This window comes from Lathyrus oleraceus, chromosome 7 (assembly GCF_024323335.1).
Source record: "Lathyrus oleraceus cultivar Zhongwan6 chromosome 7, CAAS_Psat_ZW6_1.0, whole genome shotgun sequence".
Taxonomy (NCBI): domain Eukaryota; kingdom Viridiplantae; phylum Streptophyta; class Magnoliopsida; order Fabales; family Fabaceae; genus Lathyrus; species Lathyrus oleraceus.
The window spans coordinates 330,066,428-330,087,635 of record NC_066585.1 but is presented as its reverse complement, the minus strand read 5'-3'; the positions used below and the strand labels follow the sequence as shown (position 1 = coordinate 330,087,635).

The 21,208-nt window shown below is 34.1% G+C and overlaps 1 protein-coding gene across 1 annotated transcript; it reads right to left on the bottom strand.

Moving 5' to 3' along the window:
• Positions 1–723: 723 nt before the first annotated feature.
• On the bottom strand, positions 724–4,284 carry LOC127103269 (cytokinin riboside 5'-monophosphate phosphoribohydrolase LOG1). The gene is made up of 7 exons (XM_051040536.1): positions 3,779–4,284; positions 2,811–2,908; positions 2,692–2,722; positions 1,555–1,654; positions 1,352–1,422; positions 1,128–1,271; positions 724–991 (listed from the first exon to the last, which is right to left on the bottom strand). Exons 1-7 carry the CDS (start codon positions 3,896–3,898, stop codon positions 926–928), a joined length of 630 nt encoding a protein of 209 aa, XP_050896493.1. The 5' UTR covers positions 3,899–4,284; the 3' UTR covers positions 724–925.
• Between the last annotated feature and the right edge of the window lie 16,924 nt (positions 4,285–21,208).

Sequence of the window (21,208 nt, the reverse complement as noted above, 5' to 3'; positions counted from 1 at the left end):
TGTAAAATATATGCTTTTATCATGTTGATCCAATAAATCTGGAGGTTCCGTTCTAATTTTAAAAATGTGTCCAATTTTTTTTTTAAAAATGCAATTAAAATAATTAAAAATGATATATAAAAATATAATTATATATTAATTAAAAATAAATTTAATTATAATCATTTTAACTTATGTTACATTTCATTTCTTTTATGTATTGAGTTTTTATGATAGTATTTTTTTATTTTATTTAGTTCTTATTAAAATATTTTTTAATGTCAATTAATCTTAATGAAAAAATTATACATTTTAAAATTTTAAACCCATTAATATCTGGGATTCTGTGTTGTAGAATTTGTTGTTGCTCTTGCAAAGAGCCGCCCCCCGACTCTTATATCAAATGTTTCAAAAATTCAATAGATTATACGGTAAAAATTCAAATTCAAATTCAAATTTAGAAACCAATTACTCGTAAAATTCTTATATACTTAACCAAAAATCTGAAAATCCATAAAAAATTTAAAAATTCGGACACTTTTATTAAGGATATTTTGATAAACTTGTATACAGTATGGGGTGACCGATTAAAAAAATGGTGCTAGAAAGAAAAATCTGCAAAGAACTGAAATGATCCAAATGGTTTCCCACCCCCACCATAAAAATAGTGTCAATCACAATTTTCTACTGTTAAGTTTAGATAATGCAAGCTTCTGTGCAAAATGGAAAAATAAAGAGAACAAAAATCTTAAACTAATTCAGTTTTAAAATTCATATTTAACATAGTAACTAGTTATCACAGTTAGATTAAGTCAGTAATTATGTTGTTTTATACTAATCAACATAAATAAATAAAAATGCAAAAGCATACACAAAAAAAAACTATGGCTTAGCAAAACTCTATTATCATGTAATAACCACAATTTAAGATGTAATGATCTGATGCCTAATCCAACTGTCCATTTTCCCAGCTTAACTTAGATGCAACTCTTTCGTGTTGCGGAGAATATTCCTATAAAAATAAAATCAAATATTTACATTATTCAATAATTTAGAATTTAATATCTGATGATAATATTTATTTATATATTTTTTTATTATATTAATTAATATAAATAAATTTAAAAAAATAGAAATGATTATGTTACCTCCATCTTTTTAACAAGTTCTTTTATTGATGGGGCAGATACAATTATATGTCGAGCTTTAGGGCAAATGAAACCTTCTTCCACAGCTTTGTCAATGAAAGATAACAAAGAATTGTAGAATCCATCTACATTCAACAACCCAACCTTTTCCAACAAAAAAAAAACTTAATTAATTTATATATTATTTTCTTCATTAAAAGAAAAGAGATACAATGGGACCTTACTGGTTTATCATGGATGCCAAGTTGAGCCCAAGTTATGACTTCAAGAAGCTCTTCAAGTGTCCCATAGCCACCTTCATGCACCATCACTAGTTAAGAGCCTTACACATGTTTTAAACAATGTCCCGGTCGAGCCACGGTTGCGTAAGTTTTTTTAGGATTTTATTCCTTACAGATGTCACGACATTGATTGCGATGGAACTAACCGGGTAAGGCAATAAATGCATCAGAATGTTTAGCCATCTCAGCTTTTCTTTCATGCATATCTGCCACTTCCTTCAATTCCCCCACTGTCTCTCCACATATCTGCAATTTCAAAATACAGCACAACACCTTTTTGTGATGAATCAAACAAGACTAACAATGATGATTAGTACTTCACAAGAGCTCTCAACTCGACAAGTGGAAATGTATAATAAATTTATTAAGTTCAATCACAATTCTAATATATAAAAATATAAAAAAAATGATTTATAATAAAAAATACAATAAATTACATGTTTTAAATCACATTCATTAATTTAAAATCGAACAATTAAAATCAACTATAAACCATTTTAAACATCAATTGAAATAAAATTAAAATAAGTAAAATATATTTTTCGTTTCACTTACTTACTATCTTTTATTCATCCACTTTATTTTTTTTAAATTGAATAGTAAAATATATTTTTTTAAATGATTCTATGCCTTAGTTTAAAGCAAAATATGACATGCTCCATTGAATAAAAATAAAAATAAAGAACAGAACTACAAAAAAGACCTTAAATATCTTATCCAAATCCCAAGAAAATGGGAATCAACCATAAAAAAAAAGGTTTGACAAAAGAATCTAAAGAAAGGTATATAGAGTTTGAAGAGAGAAGGACAAAAATGTTGAGAAGGAAATGACCCTATATTGCCAGGTGTAATGATAGATATAGATAAAGTATGTTAAAGAGAGATATAATGTGACCTCAAAATAATAATATGAACAAGAAAACACAACTTAGTCCCACTTGTAACTTGAAACCGACATGGATAAAAAAAAGTGGAAAATAAAATACATTGAGATAATACCAATACTAAGGTGGAAATTCATCAAAAGAGAGAATACATAGAATTTAAACAAGAAAAAGCAAAATGAGCATATCATGGTTGAAAAAGAAAGGTCCATCTCAAAATCCAAAGCATCTATATACATTTGATAAGTTTGGTATAATATCATTAAATAGTTTAATTCTTATAATTATTAAGTTAATTATCATGATATAAATCATTTACCGATGGACCGTATAAAATTATTTTACGTCTATATATATATTTCATTTTCTTTAAAATTAATAGTAAAATATAAATATTACCTCTCTTGACATTAATGTCCTCGGAATTATCCTACAATAATATAATTAAAAAATAATTAAAAATAATTAAAAATAACAAAAAAAATTAAATATAAAAATAAAAAATGTTTATTGCTTACCCAATAACATGTCGACCTCCTTCATAAACAGATTGAGATATCAATCCCATTAAACCAATGTTGCCTCCTCCATAAACCAAATCAATGTTTCTTGACACCTTTAAACATATGAAAAAAAAGGGTTTAAATTAACACTTACAATTGTATTTTCCACACACTTTTATTTATCATCAACTTTAAGAAATTGACAAAGTTCAAATTTCACTTGAGGAAGCATATTCCAAAATATCCATGAATAAAGCCAAGAAACAAATGAATTATTAGTTTGTTTATATAATTTGACTAAGTATGAAAAGTAATAATTTCACACTCACCTCATAAGTTTTATAGAAGAAATAGAAATAAATTTGATTCTTCACAATTTGTTATGGTCCAATTGAGTCAATATTGAAAAATAATATTAAATTAATCTTTGACATTTTTATACAAAAGTTTAATTAATTCTTCTTTTATATTGACTTATAATAATAGATTGGACTAATTTATTCTTAAAAAAAATGTCAAAGACTAATTTAATATTATTTTTTATGAAGACTTAATTGGAGCTCAAACAAATTGTAAAACAATAAAATAATTCTTTAGTTAAAAAATAGACAGAAGAAATACCCTCAACAGCACAAAAAGTGCCAATATAAATATTTATGTAGTTCCATTATGGATGAAAGAAAATATAGTATGAATAAAATGATCATTAAGAAACAAAAAAGACACAAATTTAAAATACAATTCTTTTTTAAATATATAAAATCAAACAAACACGTCAAAATAGAACATGAAAAATTAAATTAATAAAAAAGAGAAGAAATTGCGTAATTCAAAAATCAATTAATCAGAATTAAATAAATATAATTATTTCAACGATAAATTTATTTGATATTTATAAATCAATAACAATAAATTTAAAAACAAACAAGAATCTGAAGAAGAAGAAAAAAATAGAACCAGAAAGAGAATGAGAGAGGCATTACCAATTCTTTTCCAAGCTGAATAGCAGCATCTTTATAGCTACTCTTATTCCCAGGACTGCTACCACAAAAAACACAAATCCTCTTAAACTTTGATTCTTTCATCTCACTTTCCTCTTCCATCCTTTTTTCTTCTTCCTCTTGTTCTGTTCTCTTCTTTTTTCCAATCCTTCACAAACACCTATATATATATATTTATATAAAGGTTTCATTCTAATGTAGAACCATGATTACATCATAAGCAATAACATAACACATACACATACGTGTGTTTTTGTGTTTTGTTTTCTACTTTACTATGGTCCCCTTGGTGTACCAGAAAAGATAATAATAGTAGTGTAAGAAAGGAAATCCGTGGTCCTATATCAACATGATTGTGTGGTTTCGTATCATCAAATTGAGTATTGGAATAGGAACCTCAAAAGATAGTTACAAGATGATCATCAACTCTCTCTCATCATCTTTTATAATACACTCTCAAATACTTTATTGTTCAATGTTCATGTTTATGTTTGTCTTTGTCTTTGTACTACAACTTTTTATAACACTATTATTCTTTTTATAATAATGTTGTATCCCTTAGAGTTATCAGTACGGTGTTTAACAGAATTGATTTTATCACTAAAAAAAATATAATTGTGTAATTTTTTATTAATTTATCTGTTATTTTTATATAATCTCAATTATATATATATATATATATATATATATATATATATATATATATATAGATATATATATATATTCCAATTTTTTATTCCTCAAAAAGAATTGGTGAACACATGGAATGTAAATGTATGATCTTGTTAATATATTTATAAATGTTTTCACTCTTAGTAATAAAAACATGAAATAATTTAAAGCCATCATAACATGTTTCTATATACCCATTAGAATTTAACTCATAAACATGATTTCTATTTAATATGAATCTATGGTAGTGGCTATATATTGAATTTGTTAGGGCAGAGTGAGTTGACAATAAATTTGTCAAACCATTTTGCACTAAGACTTGACTTTTCTAACACATATTGCTTTGGTTGACTTTTAATTAATCTCATATTTTATCACATTTTGTTAATCAACTAAACATGTTAACTCACCAACTTGTATTTTCTCTCTAAATGCCATGAAGAAATAACATATTTTGACATATAACTATAAAAACCTAACACAAAATAATGTTGGTATTTGACAAGACATGTGATACTGCAGATTATAATGTTCATGCTGCAAATAATTGCACTCTTATACCGTTACTCGCCGACAAGATTCATATAGAAGCTCATATAGTCACATGGTGGACATCGTATGGCCTATGTGATGTATCATGTATCATGTATCCTAAACAATCTCCTTCATTCCTTAGACAAACTTGATGCGTCCCTAAGAAACATTGATTCTTTGTTATAACTAGGATATCATTTGGACACAAAATCGGTTACCCCTTTCATTTTGAACACGGACGGGCGTAAAACTAATGTGTTATAACCACCATTATCTTTAGTAAATATTATTAGAGAATTGTAGCCATCAAATTATAACCATTATCTTTATTTAGATATATGATAGAGCTCTACCATTATGATCATAATGGAGAGAAAAAAAATCTTTATTCTAATTACCAACTTTTAATTTTTTCTTTTATTTTTCTACAAACCTATATAAAAGCTTTATATATATATATATATATAATATATATATATATATATATATATATATATATATATATATATATATTATATATATATATATATATATATATATATATATATATATATATATATATATATATATAAAGATTTTATAAGGCTAAGTTGTGCGGTGACTTTAATAAAAAAATTATTATTCTTTTAAAAATGAAATTTTGTTTTTTAAAAGACAGATATTGAACACAATGTTTCACCAATATGTTCAACAAGTTACACCAGAAACAACACAATAGCTAATACTAGATGATGGAGCAGAAAATAAGTAAATAAAACGATAATTGTTTATCCAGTTCGGTGAAATCACACCTACGTCTAGGAGACCGAGTCCACAACTCAAGAAAGGAAACTCACTATTAGTAGCTTAGTACAATTAGACTTACAAGCAACAACAAATCCTATGTTGTTCAATGCCTCTTCCTAACACTACCTAATGACTTTCTATTTAGAGTATCCCCCTAAATATGAGAACATACTCACTTTCTTCTCAATCACATAACCCATGATTGAAGATTACAACTCAATAATCAATGTTGAATACTACCATTCAACTATAGACAAATATTATATACCAAGTTACTGAAACATAGAGGTGTACATACAACAATAACAAGAACTCAAAAATAAACCCTAGCACTCTAAATCTTCAATGTATCGTTTGACTTTCAATGTAGATTTTGAACTACTTATATAACATCATAATCCTGAGCTTTTCTCCTTGGATAATATCTTTACTTTCGTCCAGAATTAATACATAATTTGTTGGATATCTGATTTGTTCCTTGAATATCTCAACAATATATGACTTGTTTCAATTTAAATTCAAATTTAAATCTACATTTAAATTTGAATTAATCTTCATCCAACTGTCAAACAAATCACATAATCATATTGGTAAGTCAATTAGCAATAAAATAAAACTGAATCTTCTCCAAAGATTCATTCAAAATGAAGCAATCAGACACATGTTGAGCAAGGCCCGGATGTCGTACCAACATGTTGGAGCATCACGCTTAACATGTGTCCTTTTTACAGCTTAAACAAGGTAGACCAATCTTGAATACTTGAACACTTATCCATGTTGTTATTTTACTAAATGCATTCAATCTAAATAGTCAATCCAATAGGAAATACAATCTCCCCCTTGGTAAATTATGGCAAAACAACTCTTTAAGATGAAAAACACTTCTTCCATCAGAGCCAGTGATAACCAGTAGAACTACTGGACTATCAGAGCTTTCAATCATCATCAATAACTATCTTCTAATCATCAGAGTTAATCTTAACAGCATAAAGTCAAAAGCATCGATATTAAGATGCATACACAAAATCCATTAAGTTGCTCCAAACCAAGCCCACAATCATGCAATCATTCACATACTTAGTCATGCATGAATCTAGTTAGCTCATAGTTAGTAACATACAATCCTACAAACTAACATATATCAATATGCAATCATTCACATACTTAGTCATGCACACACAATCAGTTAGTAGTTGATATCAGAATATGCAAGGAATACTACTAACATAAATTTGTTTTCACATATACAAGGGACAAATGTCTCGGCCGATGCTCTAGCATGCAGTACAACATTAGCACTTACCATAAATGATTATTACTAAACAACACTTGTTTTATCTCAGCAACATCATATTACTCCCCTCTTTTGCCATAATTTGGCAAAAGGTATGTAAAGAACAACTATCTTCAGATATCTGAATATTATCCAACCCAAAGCAGCATAAAATAGTATCATAGAGTCAAAAGACACAAGTAGACATCCATGAGCAATACCATCATCCTTAACCTCAATATCCTACAAGCTTTAGCATTGTCTTCAACCACCACGTAAGCATATCTCTTCCCACGTAAGCATATCTCTTCCCACCAAGACTTTCAACCACCACGTAAGCATATCTCTTCCCACCAAGATTTTCAACCTGCATAGGTCCCATTAAGTCCATGTGCAACAGTTCCAGAACTCTGGAAGTTGTAGGATGTCCCAGCTTCGGATGTGACATCTTGGTTTGCTTGCCCACCTGGCATTCTCCACAGACTCTTCCTTCATCAATAAGCAGCTTTGGAATTCCTCTGACTGCTTCCTTGGATATAATCTTCTTCATTCCCCGTAAGTGGAGATGTCCAAGACGTCTATGCCACAACTTCACCTCCTGTTCTTCCTTGGCTGAGGAGCATATTGTGGAGAAGTTAGAGACTTTAGGTTCCCACAGATAGCAGTTATCTTTGGACCTGGATCCTCTCATAACTTCCCGATTGTCACCATTTGTCACAATACATAGCTCCTTAGTAAACTGAACATAGAACCCTTGATCACACAACTGGCTTATGCTTATGAGGTTGGTAGTTAGTCCTCTTACTAACAGCACATTATTCAGTTTTGGAACTCCAGAGCAGTCCAACTTACCCACACCTTTTATTTTTCCTTTGGCACCATCACCAAAGGTCACATAGCTGGTAGTGTGAGGTTGAATATCCACCAATAGATTTTCCATACCAGTCATATGTCTTGAGCACCCACTGTCAAAGTACCAGTCTTCTCTGGTAGAAGCCCTTAGAGTTGTGTGAGCTAGCCTAGCATACCATTGTCGCTTCTTGATGGGGACATGGTGCTTATATGTCTTATGCTTAGGCCTGACATGAGGGACTTGGTTCGGGTAACCATGAAGCTTGTAGCAGAAGGCTTTTATATGCCAAAGTCTACCACAGTGGTGACATCTCCATTTCTGGAATTTCTTCTTCTGATGATTATTCATCCTGGTTCCCCGATGTTGAGACATTGGATGTGACCTCCGCTTGAATTTCTGAACTTTAGCCTTTGGGCGTTTGCATTCAGCTAAGGATCTTTTCCCAAAGCCTAGGCCAGATGTGGTTCCAGACTTCTGTCCCACCTTTAGAATCTCTTCCAAGGTGTCAGTTCCTTTATTCATCATTCTGATGGATTTAGTCATCTGATTCAGCTTGGAGGTCAGCAGGGTTATCTCACCATTTAGACCCTCTATGGCCTTCAGGTGCTTCTGTCTCTCATCTTCCAGCTCCTTGATGAGTTTCTTCTGCTTTTCTCCTTGTACACACACTTCTGTACTGGTGACACACAGCTTCTTATAGGCTGCAGCAAGTTCATCAAAGGTCAGTTCATCTGCACTTGAGTCATCATCAGTGGCACGCACACTGTTTAGTGCAGTGACATGTTTAGCAGATTCTCCTTCAGATTCACTTTCAGAATCTCCTTCAGACCATGTGATAGCTAGCCCCTTCTTTTGCATCTTGAGGTAAGTAGGGCATTCAGCTCTGACGTGTCCATACCCTTCACAACCATGACACTGGATTCCCTTGCCTTGGTTGAACTTTTCTTCAGAAGTTGATCTTTTCTTGATGTCAGACGAGATGTTCTTGACATTGGGTCTGCCTCTTTGATCAATCTTCTTCACGAACTTGTTGAACTGTCTCCCAAGCATGGCTAAGGCTTCTGATATACTTTCATCACCTCCAGTATATTCTACTTCTGACTCCTCTTCAGCATTCGATACAAAAGCTACGCTTTTGTTCTTCCTTTCAGCATTTTCACACAAGCCCATTTCAAAGGTTTGGAGAGACCCAATGAGCTCATCCACCTTCATATTGCAGATGTCCTGAGCCTCCTCTATGGCTGTGACCTTCATAGCAAATCTCTTAGGAAAGGACCTGAGAATCTTTCTTACAAGTTTCTCTTCGGCCATTTTCTCACCTAATCCACCAGAGGTGTTTGCAATTTCAAGAATGTTCATGTGAAAGTCATGAATGGTCTCATCCTCTTTCATCCCCAGATTTTCAAACTTGGTGGTCAGCATCTGAAGTTTGGACATCTTCACCTTGGAAGTACCTTCATGAGTTACCTTGAGGGTATCCCAAACTTCCTTAGCTAGCTCACAGTGGTGTACCAGCCTGAAGATGTTCTTACTGATTCCATTGAACAATGCATTCAAGGCCTTAGAATTTCTAAGGGCTAATGCCTCTTGTTCCTTGTCCCACTCTTCTTCAGGAATTTGCACACAGACTCCATCTTCACCTGTCTTCGTTGGATGTTCCCATCCTTTGTTGACAACTCTCCAGACTTTGCTATCTAGAGACCTTAAGAAGGCTATCATACGAGGCTTCCAGTCATCATAATTAGAGCCATCCAACATGGGTGGTCTATTTGAGTGTCCTATATCCTTGTCCATGGTACTAGAAAGTAACTTCCCTAGATCTCACCCAGAAATTAACAGGCAGGGTGCCTGCTCTGATGCCAATTGAAATTCTAGTTATCAGACTTTCGATGTCACACGGGTTGTTATGACATCCAATTCTGCACAGACAAGAATTATGCAGAACTTAAAAGTAAGTGCAGTAAATAACACAAGTAATTGTTTACCCAGTTCAGTCCAACATGACCTACATCTGGGGGCTACCAAGCCAGGGAGGAAATCCACTATCAGTAGTATTAATTCAAAGCTAAACTCACCCGTTTACAACTCTTCACTTAATCCCTACCCAATGCAATTTCAATCTTACTCTAAGATCAGAGTTCCTACTCACTCCCCCTCAATCACCTCAGTGATTACTACCTTTAATCAATATTAAAGACAATTTTGAAGTCACACTTCAAACAACTCTTGAGTGTGCTTAACAACTTTAATCAAGATACACAACACTCACGCTTAAAAGCTTTGAGTGACACAACACTTACAACTCAATGAACACCCTATGCCAATGCGATCATCTACGTGATAATGGCTTGGCTTACAAGATATGTCTAATACAAGACTCACAAAAATACAGCAGTGAAATATGATGGACACACTAAATCTTCACGCCTCAAAATCCCCAGTTTTGAACGAAGGAGCGCCTTTTTATATTGCAGTACTTGGGCCTTTGCACTTGTATTCTCCTGAATTTAAGGTCACGCGAGTTCCCCTAAATTCCACATCTAGGTTACTAACAAATAGGCTATTTGTTAGGTTCATTAAATGTAGCTTGGTTGTTGATTTCCTGGATTTTCTCTCAGCTGTTGAATCCCTGAAGAATAGCCTGAGAAAAAGCTGAAACAGAAAACTAAACAACCTACAATATAGCATATGCTGTCAGGAATGAATGTCACAACATTCAGCTTGACATCAAGGACCATATGCTAAGTCTGTTTTTCCTGAAAACAGACTGTACAAACTTTGCTGAACTGTACAGGACCAAACTGTCCATTCTATAGTAGCAGCTTACAATAATAAATGCCAAAGCATCCAATTTGACATTTACACATTTAGCCTTTTAGTCAGTTCTGTTTTACTCTTGAAGAACAGACTAAGAAACATACTGAAGTGTAGCAGAACTCCACTCTGTTTATTGTTCAGTATATGCTATCAATGATGAATGTCATAACATCCAGTTTGACATTCAGACAGTAGGCTTTATGCCAGGTCTGGTATTTCCTTGATAACCAGACTGGAAATGAATACTGAGCTCTAACAGAACACCAATTGTTCTATTCCTCAGTATCTGCTGACAGGGATGAATGTCACCACGTCCACTTTGACATTCAATAAATCCTGTATTAGCTAATCCTGCAGTAAACTCCTCAAGTATGTCATGACCTTAGTCAAGACATCAGAGTACGGTTAGATATTCTAACCTACAATGCAGTTACACAAACATGTCATGACATCAGTCAAGACATTAGAATCCAGCTAGTGTTTTACCATACAATGCAGCCAATTAAACACCTACACTCGTAATTTTATCAATAGAGGCAACATTGATTCTCCCCAATAAATATAAAGTTGATGATGAAATTTTCACAAACTTTCCTCTTTCAAACACTTTCCTCAACTCCTTCACCAGCTTATCATAACTAGGACAATCATCAGAAACAATCTTTATGGTCTCTTCTTCTAGCTTCCTTTCAGACTCAAACCTTCTTTGAAGAGCATACTTCTACTTATAGAAAAAATATTTAGGATGTAATGACACATTATCCAATTTAACAAATGTGACATCCACATGAAATATCTTTCCTCCAACATTTCTACTTAAGGTGGGCACGATGTATTGGACCTTTGCTTAATCATTTGTCTCAGATTCACTTATTTGAACAAGCTTGTCATTCACTTCAGAAATAACAAGACCAGTCAGCTCATCCTTCCACTTAGTTAGAAACTCAGTCACCAACATTGCATACATGTTATCTGGTACATCCTGGTTGACATCTTCATTACCCTTTTTGATGACATCATTGATCATTTGGTTGTTACAGAATTGTTGAGTGCAACTTTTATCAGCATAAATATCTTGAGAACCAAAGATGTAGTTCTTCAGTTGAAGATCAGGGAGGCAACTTACATCTTCTACCATGCTCAACTCAAAGTCAAACTATGTTTGATGAACCACATGATCTACCGTGTTATCTGACAAGACATCATCACACATGAGAGCTCTCTTAAGACTCTCATTGTCTTTCACAATGACTTCTTCCAGTAGTTGAGCATGCTCTTCAATTGTAAAAGTCTCTTTTGGAAGCATCCTTTCAGGGGAAATACTTCCATTTCAGCACAATATCCTCATAAAGGAGAGACATGTTACAAATATCAGCATCCTTAGTAACACATTCACTGACTGGTTCAAACCCATCATGAACTATCTTAATCATATGGATAGAACTGGCACAATCATTGACAACATCATAAATGATGTCATTCCCTTTATGATCCTTTTCATGAGTATCCTTGTCATGAGACTTGGTCAAACTCTTCATGATCTTCTTCAACATGTTGACAAAGGGAAAGTCTTCAACTTTCACATTCAAGTTCCTACTGATGAAGGTACTTTATTCAACCATATGGTTAGGTTTGAGCTTCTAGATACATGCCAATCTAGGTCTCAAACTGATGGTTCCAAAAGTATCAGCATCACAAACAATCCTATCTTCTTTAGCAGGTAGAAAAGTATTTCCTAGAAAGACAATAACAAACTTGCTCCATATCAATACCATTGAGATTAAAAACTTTACCCTTATGGGGAGTCTTATCATTTATAGATGGTGTGCCGTTGGTAAACAACCCACACACCTTGTTATCTATAGCGTAAATTATGTGTAAGCTTTCATCATCACTTATCATATCTTCACATGATGTCCCCACATGATCATGGGTATTAACAACACCACCATCACCCTTAGCAGAATCAACCTCAACATCTTCATGGATATGTTCATCATTCTTCTTATGCTTTTACGACTCTGTCAACATGTCAGACAAGATGTATGACACATTTTTATCAACGTCTTGATTTATCAAATTGGATTCTTGAGATTCTTCACTAACAGACACATGAATGAGATGATGATTTCTCATAGCCTCATACAAGAGTGGGACTTCAAACACAATTCCTCTAGTAACTAAATCAGTCTCATCAACCTATGGAAAGTTATGGAGAACAATATCTGGAACAAATTTCTTATCAAATAGCCTGTGACCGAACTTCAAGATATTAAGAGCAACACCAATTCCTATTTTACCAAACACACAAACATCTTTTTGGTTAAACAAAGCTATAGACATATGAGAAGGAATGCCATAATTCCTATTCTTCTTCAACTCATTATTATGAACCACTAGTGGTTGATTAATGTTTGAAGGATCTCCAGCCTGACCATCTGCCTTCCCTTCAATGGCAACTCCTTGCTTGAGTATCATAAAATCCATATATGGTAAATCATAAGTATGAGTAAGATGTTTGACCATCTTTAATGACATCTTGGTTTTCTTCTCACCTTGACAAGCATCATTAAATTTACCTTCTTTAATCTTGAGTTTTGGCAACCTCTTGACACCATCTTCAGATATAATCTCCTTCATGCTCTTAACCTTGGATGATGGCTGAGAAATCCACATATAAGAGTTCTCTTTGGATCTTGAACCCTTCATTAACACAACTTGATATTTTCTAGAGACAATGCATTCTAACTTGTTGTAGCTAACATTAAGACCTTAATCTCATAATTGACTTATCTTGATCAACTTAGAAGTTAATCCTCCTGCTAGAAGCACATCATCAAGACATGGTAAATATGGACTCATAATATTGCTTATCCCTTTGATTGTTATTCTAGTTCCATCACCAAATGTGACATAACTATTAGAATAGGGCTTTAACTCTTCAATATAGCTTCTTTCAGCAGTCATATGATGCGAACATCCACTACCAAAATACCAATCCTTTTTGGAAGAAACTCCAAGAGGAACATGAGCTAAGAGACATTTGACAGTTTCCTTGGGTTTCCACACTTCTTAGCTTGAGTTTTTTTCCGTTTTATTTCCTTTGGACTTTGGTTGACTATAATATTGAGGATATCCATAGAGTTTATAGAAAAAGGGTCTTATATGACCACATCTACCACGGTGGTGACAACTCTTAGCAGAGTTCTTGTAACCCTTATGATGAGGGTACACATGTCGAGCACGATGCTGAGACATGTGGTTCACCATCTGAAATTCAGTCTTCTTCTTAGGTGGGACTTTGATTTTTGTTCATGGAACTATATGAAGGAGAATGGCGATCCAAACGCATCGGAAATTAAAATTTTCTCCTTTAGTGATCCTTACGAATGGGCATGATCAGTGATAGAAATCGTTACCTCTCGTGGCGATTGAAACATTTCATGCAAATCTAAGGAGTGATCACGAACGTTGAATGCTTACAACACCTCTACTCAGTCCACACGAACGGATTCCTTCAATCTCAGTGCTAGCTGCTACGAATAAAGGCTTTGAGTGAGAGAGAGAGAGATAGAGATAGAGATAGAGAGAGATAGATAGATAGATAGATAGATAGATAGATAGATAGAGAGAGAGAGAGAGAGAGAGAGAGAGAGAGAGAGAGAGAGAGAGAGAGAGAGAAAGAGAGAGAGAGAAACAAAATTTCATCTAATGAAATACTTCTTCACAAGGGTTCTATTTATAGAATCACTTGTGTGGGCTGCAAGCTAAAAAGCCCACTCAAGTGTATGTGGCCCATATCTTATGGTATACCAAACATCACTTAAGCGCGTGGTGCCTTGCCATATTTCGTATTCTACTTAAGTGCACCATACGTTACGAGGTTCCATAATTCACTTAAGTGCCTTATACCTTACGGTGTTTCTTATTTACTCTATCTCTCATCAATCCGTTCTTTTGTGTGTGACCTTGTAGGTTTTCGCGACATTGCCAATTATATTAAATTACATATTTAACATGATAAACATTGAGCGGTATCTAGCAACACATCACTACTACCCTAGACACGAAAATTTCATGTGATCTGACAGATCCCTTTTTAGGATATACTTGTGTGTACAATTACCCTTTTCCCCTTATTTCTATATTGGACACAAGGCATAGACCGTGTCATCCTTGTCCAGTTCAATATTGGGCCCTTAGACATTTATCCTGTTACGTAAGATGGGAAAATTCCATCTAGGTCACTCATGTCCCTCAACATGCTTTGTGAAGTACCCATCAACTGTCTTTATGATCATCCAGTTACGGATAACGTTTGATCAGCAATAAAGCTTTCGACTCTACATCTAGGATCCATAGTGGTTTCAGGTCGAAGGGTGGTGTACACCATTATCACCATGAGAATAACTTATGACACTTTGCATAACATTATATATAGTATTCTCATAGCGGGTCTATCCAGTATAAATATTACTCCTAATATTCATACCTATGTTTAAGACTTGATAACTCCTTATCCATGGTCCATGAGATGTGATCATTAGGCTATATACATAATAGTCTTAATGCTTTAATGTTATCCCACTTCACAACAAATCTCGACTACGAATACTTTAAGAATAATGTCCTTATGTTTAATGTCATCTCATGATTAAGTCACACTTGATACATTAAACGGACTAGCTATTCTAGGGACTTTATTAAACAAACATAATAAAGAAAACAAAACTTTTATTATTAATAAATAATTCGATACAAGTACCAAAAGTATTGACCTCTAGGGCTTACACCAATAATCTCCCACTAGCACCAGAGCCAATCAGGCATACCCCTAATACCCGTAGATCTAGTATGGCCATCATGCTTCTGCTGTGCAAGAGACTTTATCAGTGGTTCAACAATATTGTCAAGTGTAAGTACTCTGCATGTTTTCACATCTCCTCTATCTATTATCTCTCGAATGAGGTGATAATGCCTAAGTATATGTTTGGATCTTTGGTGAGATCTAGGCTCCTTAGTTTGTGGGATAGCACCATTGTTATCACAATAGAGATTAGTGGGATCCACAATGCTAGGAACTATGCCAAGTTCACTAATGAACTTTTTGATCCAAACAACTTCCCTTGTTGCACTTGAGGCAGCAATATACTCGACCTTGGTTGTAGTATCAACAACTATATATTGCTTTGAACTTTTCCATCTCACAACGCCACCGTTTAAGCAGAACACATAACCAAATTGTGATCTAAAGTCATCCTTATTTGTCTGGAAGCTAGCATCAGTGTATCCAATTACAATAAGTTCCTCCTGACCTCCATATATCAAGAATGAGTCCTTAGTCCTTCTCAAATACTTAAGGATATTCTTGACATCTACCCAATAAGCATCACCGAGATTAGATTGGTACCTACTCGTTGCACTTAAAGTATACAAAACATTTGGTTGAGTACATAACAAAGGTCCTATTGTAGATGCATATGGAATCTTATTCATGCGATCCCGTTCTTCCTTAATTGAAGGGGATTGTGTTTTTGATAGACACATGCCACGTTGCATAATTATGAATCCTTTCTTGGAATCATGCATATTAAAGCGTCCTAGCACTTTGTCTATGTATGTACTCTAACTTAGGCCAATAAGTTTTTGTGATCTATCTCTATAGATCCTGATTCCTAATATATAGGCTGCTTCACCTAGGTCCTTCATAGAAAAGCATTTCCCCAACCAAGTATTTACTTGTTGCAGGGTAGGGACATCATTTCCAATGAGTAATATGTCATCTACATATAATACCAGGAAGACGATCATGCTCCCACTAACCTTCTTGTAGACACAAGGCTCATCTTTATTCTTGATGAATCCATATTATTTTACTGTTTCATCAAAACGAAGATTCCAGCTTCTGGAAGCTTGCATTAATCCATAGATTGATCTCTGTAACTTGCATATCTTTTGGACTTCTTCTGGTATGTTAAATCCTCCAGGCTGTGTCATGTACATATCCTCAAGAAGATTCCCATTAAGGAAAGAATTTTTGACATCCATTTGTCATATTTCATAATCATGATATGAAACAATATCAAGTAAAATTCGAACATATTTAAGCATTGCAACTGGTGAAAACGTTTCATCATAGTCAACCCCATGAATTTGTTTATATACTTTTGCAATCAATCTTTCCTTATAGGTATGTACCTTACCATCCATGTCAATCTTCTTTTTGAAGACCCACTTGCATCCTATAGGTTTAACTCCTACAGGAGGCTCTACCAAGGTCCAAACCGGATTTGTGTACATGGAATCCAGTTCAGATTTCATGGCTTATAGCCACTTCTCAGGCTCAGGACCAGTTATGGCCTTTTGGTAGGTCACTGGCTCATATTGATTCATGAGTAATACATCACCTTGATCAGTTATGAGATATCCATATCTCTCAGGTAGGTGACGTATCCTGCTTGACCTACGCTGATCTTGTTCTACTTGAGCAGGTTGCTCTTCCATAACTACTTGTGTTTCCTGCTCTAATTCCTCCATAGGTGTATCAATGCTTTGTGATTCTTGAATTTCTTCAAGCTCTACTTTCCTCCCACTGATTCCTTTGGAAATAAAATCTGTTTCTAGGAAGACTCTAGTTCGAGCGACAAACATTTTTCCCTCGGAAGGATTGTAGAAGTAATACCCTCTTGTTTCTTTAAGATACCCCACAAATAAGCATTTGTCATATTTGGGCTCAAGCTTATTTGAAATTTGTCGTTTCACATAAACTTCACAACCCCAAATCTTCATATAAGACATATGTGGTTTCTTACCACTCCATATCTCATATGGTATGTTTTCAACCTTTTTGGATGGAACACGGTGAAGTGTGTAAGCTGCTGTCAATAGTGCATGTCCCTAAAAGGAGTTTGGATGATCGACGTGACTCATCATGGATCAGACCATGTCTAACAAGGTTCGATTTCTTCTCTCAGATACACCGTTCCATTGGGGTGTTCCAGAAGGAGTAACTTGGGATATAATCCCACACTCTTTCAGATGGTCATCAAACTCTAGGCTTAAATATTCACCACCTCGATCTGATCTAAGAGTTTTAATATTCTTACCTAGTTGGTTTTGTACTTAATTATTGAATTCCTTGAACTTTTCAAAGGACTCTAATTTGTGTTTCATAAAATACACATAACCATATCTACTGAAATCATTAGTAAATGTGATGAAGTACTGAAAACCTCCTCTGACAGGTATGTTCAGTGGTCCACATACATCAGTATGTATGAGGGCCAAAAGATCATTATCTCTTTCACCTTTTCCTGTGAATGGAGACTTTGTCATCTTTCCAATTTAACAAGATATGCATGTCTCATATGATTCATAATCAAAAGAGTCCAAGAGTCCATCTTTATGGAGTTTGGAGATGCGTTTCTCATTTATGTGGCCTAATCGACAATGCCAAAGGTAAGTTGAATTTAACTCATTAGGTTTCATCCTTTTAGTATTAATGTTATAAATAGGCATTTTAAGATCAAGGACATATAGTCCATTGTTCATTTGTGCACTAGCATAGAATATATCATTCAACTAAATGGAGCAATAATTTTTCTTTATTATGAATGAAAAACCAAACTTGTCCAAACAGAAAATAATATTACTGCTAATTGCAGGTACATAATAACAGTTCTCTAACTGAATTATTAAACCACTAGGTAAATTCAATACATAAGTTGCTACAGCTAAAGCAGCAACCTTTGCTCCATTGCCAACTCGTAGGTCAACTTCACCTTTTTCCAAATCTCTACTCCTTTTCAGCCTCTGCACATTGGTACAAATGTGAGAACCACATCTAGTATCTAATACCCATGATGCAGAAGTAGATAAATTAATATCAATAACACAAATACCTAAAGTTGAAGTTTCTACTCCATTCTTCTTATCTTCTAGGTACTTTGGATAATTTCTCTTCCAGTGTCTGGTCTTACCGCAATGGAAGCATGTGTCTTCCTTTTCTATGCCTCCACTAGGATTCAAAGCAGGAGTAGTGGTTTAGGTTTGGCAACTTCCTTGCCTTTCCCTTTACCACCCTGCTTGGTGGGTCTATTGTTCTATCTCTTTCCATTTCCGATCATCAGAATGGACTTCCCTTTTGACTTCAGATTCTGCTCAGCAGTTCTTAACATGCCTAGCAGTTCAAGAAGAGTTTTGTACATATCATTCATGTTGAAATTAAGGACAAATTGACTAAAGCTATCTGGCAATGATTGCAAGATCAAATCAGTCGCAAGTTCCTTTCTGAGGGGAAAACCCAACCTCTCAAGGTTCTCCACATACCTGATCATCTTGAGAACACGGGGACCTACATGGGCTCCCTCAGCTAACTTTCCTTGAAAAAGAGCTTTTGAAATTTCAAACCTTTCATACCTTGCTTTCTCTTGATAAAGCATCTTCAAGTGTTCGGTCATATCAAACACTGCCATGTTTTCATGTTGCTTTTGCAACTCTGAGTTCATGGTAGCCAGCATGAGGCAAACAGTTTCATTGGAATCATCGACATGCTTATTATAAGCATCTCTTTCTGCCTTAGGTGCAGAACTAGGAAGCTCCTCTTTAGGAACAGGTTTCTCCAATAAATACAACTTTCTATCATGCTTGAGGACAATCTTCAGATTTCGGTGTCAATCCAGAAAATTTGTCCTAGACAATTTTTCCTTATCAAAGATTGATCGCAAAATGTTATTAGAGGTGTTTGTTGTCATGGTTATTTACATGAAAAATATGAAAATATAAGTATCACTAAAATAACATATTTAATTAGGCCTTTAATTAAATATGCTTCCACTATTTTACTCAAAACAAATGACTCTCACCATTTGATTCGGAAAATCCTGTTGGAAGATTTTCTAGTGGGTCGAGATCCAATTTCACTTTGTTTTAAGTCCGCGTAGGCAGATTACATAAAACTAGGTTATTTAGGTAGGAACTCCTTCCAATTGTATCTAATACAACTCTCGAATATTTTAGTTGGGTGAATAACTCCTTATTCTAATCCATCATATGGATCATTTCCAACTCTTGCTTCTAAACGTATATTATTATAATTTTTTTAGTTAAGTTTTACCTATTGTTTTAGCAATTGGATATTACAATTATCCCATCGCACCTTACTAATATAGAACATGCACCTCGCGTAGGCGAAACCTACATTATTTGATACTAGTCTTGATGAGTGCTAAAACTTGGAAATCATAAACTTAATATTTAATTTGAGGGAATTTGCAATTATTCTGATCTCACCTGGTTATTTATCATATAAATCAGCTCTCACATGCATCAACATACATACAAAATGAAACAGTTATGATCCCTAGCGTAAATTTTCTCCCAAGCCAATGAGAGAACCTAAGCTAACCTAATAACGATCTAAGCTTCTCCAAGCAAGATCTTCAAGGTTATCCTCCTTTGATATTGTATTCTTCTCTTTATTTATAACATTATATTACATAAAAGAAACTCGTTTTACATACGAGGGAGTGAGATGAGAAAAGAAGTTACATTAAGATATTTAAAAGAGAGGCATGACACACAAGTCGTAGTTTAAAATCCCAAAAACAAATTAAGGAAAGCTAAGGTCATAACCGATCACCACAAGAAAATAATAATAAACACATTATTATTATTAATTTAAATTCTGTTAATTAAATAAATCAAATTAAATTTCGGCGATAGATCACACTTTGTAGAGTTAGCCGGGGGTTCCGCTGATAATCTCGGTCTCAAACTGATGGTTCCAAAAGTATCAGCATCACAAACAATCCTATCTTTTTTAGCAGGAAGAAAAGTTTTCCTGGAAAGACAATAACAACTTGCTCCATATCAATACCATTGAGATTAAAAACATTACCCTTATGTGGAGTCTTATCATTTATAGATGGTGTGCCCTTGGTAAACAACCCACACACCTTGTTATCTATAGCGTAAATTATATGTAAGCTTTCGTCATCCCTTATCATATCTTCATATAATGTCTCCACATGATCATGGGTATTAACAACATCACCATCACCCTTAGAAGAATCAACCTCAACATCTTCAGGGATATGTTCATCATTCTTCTTATGCTTTTTCGACTCTGTCAACATGTCAGATGAGATGTATGGCACATTTTTATCAACGTCTTGATTTATTAAATTGGATTCTTAGGATTCTTCACTCACAAACATATGAATGAGTTGATGATTTCTCATAGCCTCATACAAGAGTGGGACTTCAAACACAATTCCTCTAGTAACTAAATCAGTCTCATCAACCTATGGAAAGTTGTGGAGAACAATATCTAGAACAAATTTCTTGTTAAATAGGCTGTGACCAAACTTCAAGATATTAAGAGTAACACCAATTCCTATTTTACCAAATACACATACATGTTTTTGGTTAAACAAAGCTATAAACATATGAGAACGAATGCCATAATTCCTATTCT

Excerpts from the sequence above, each read along its gene's own strand:
- LOC127103269 (XM_051040536.1), bottom strand. The coding sequence starts at position 3,898 with ATGGAAGAGGAAAGTGAGATGAAAGAATCAAAGTTTAAGAGGATTTGT. Across the intron at positions 2,909-3,778 it reads TTCAGCTTGGAAAAGAATTG|GTGTCAAGAAACATTGATTT; the intron begins GTAATGCCTCTC and ends ATATGTTTAAAG. Across the intron at positions 1,655-2,691 it reads GGACATTAATGTCAAGAGAG|ATATGTGGAGAGACAGTGGG; the intron begins GTAATATTTATA and ends TTGAAATTGCAG.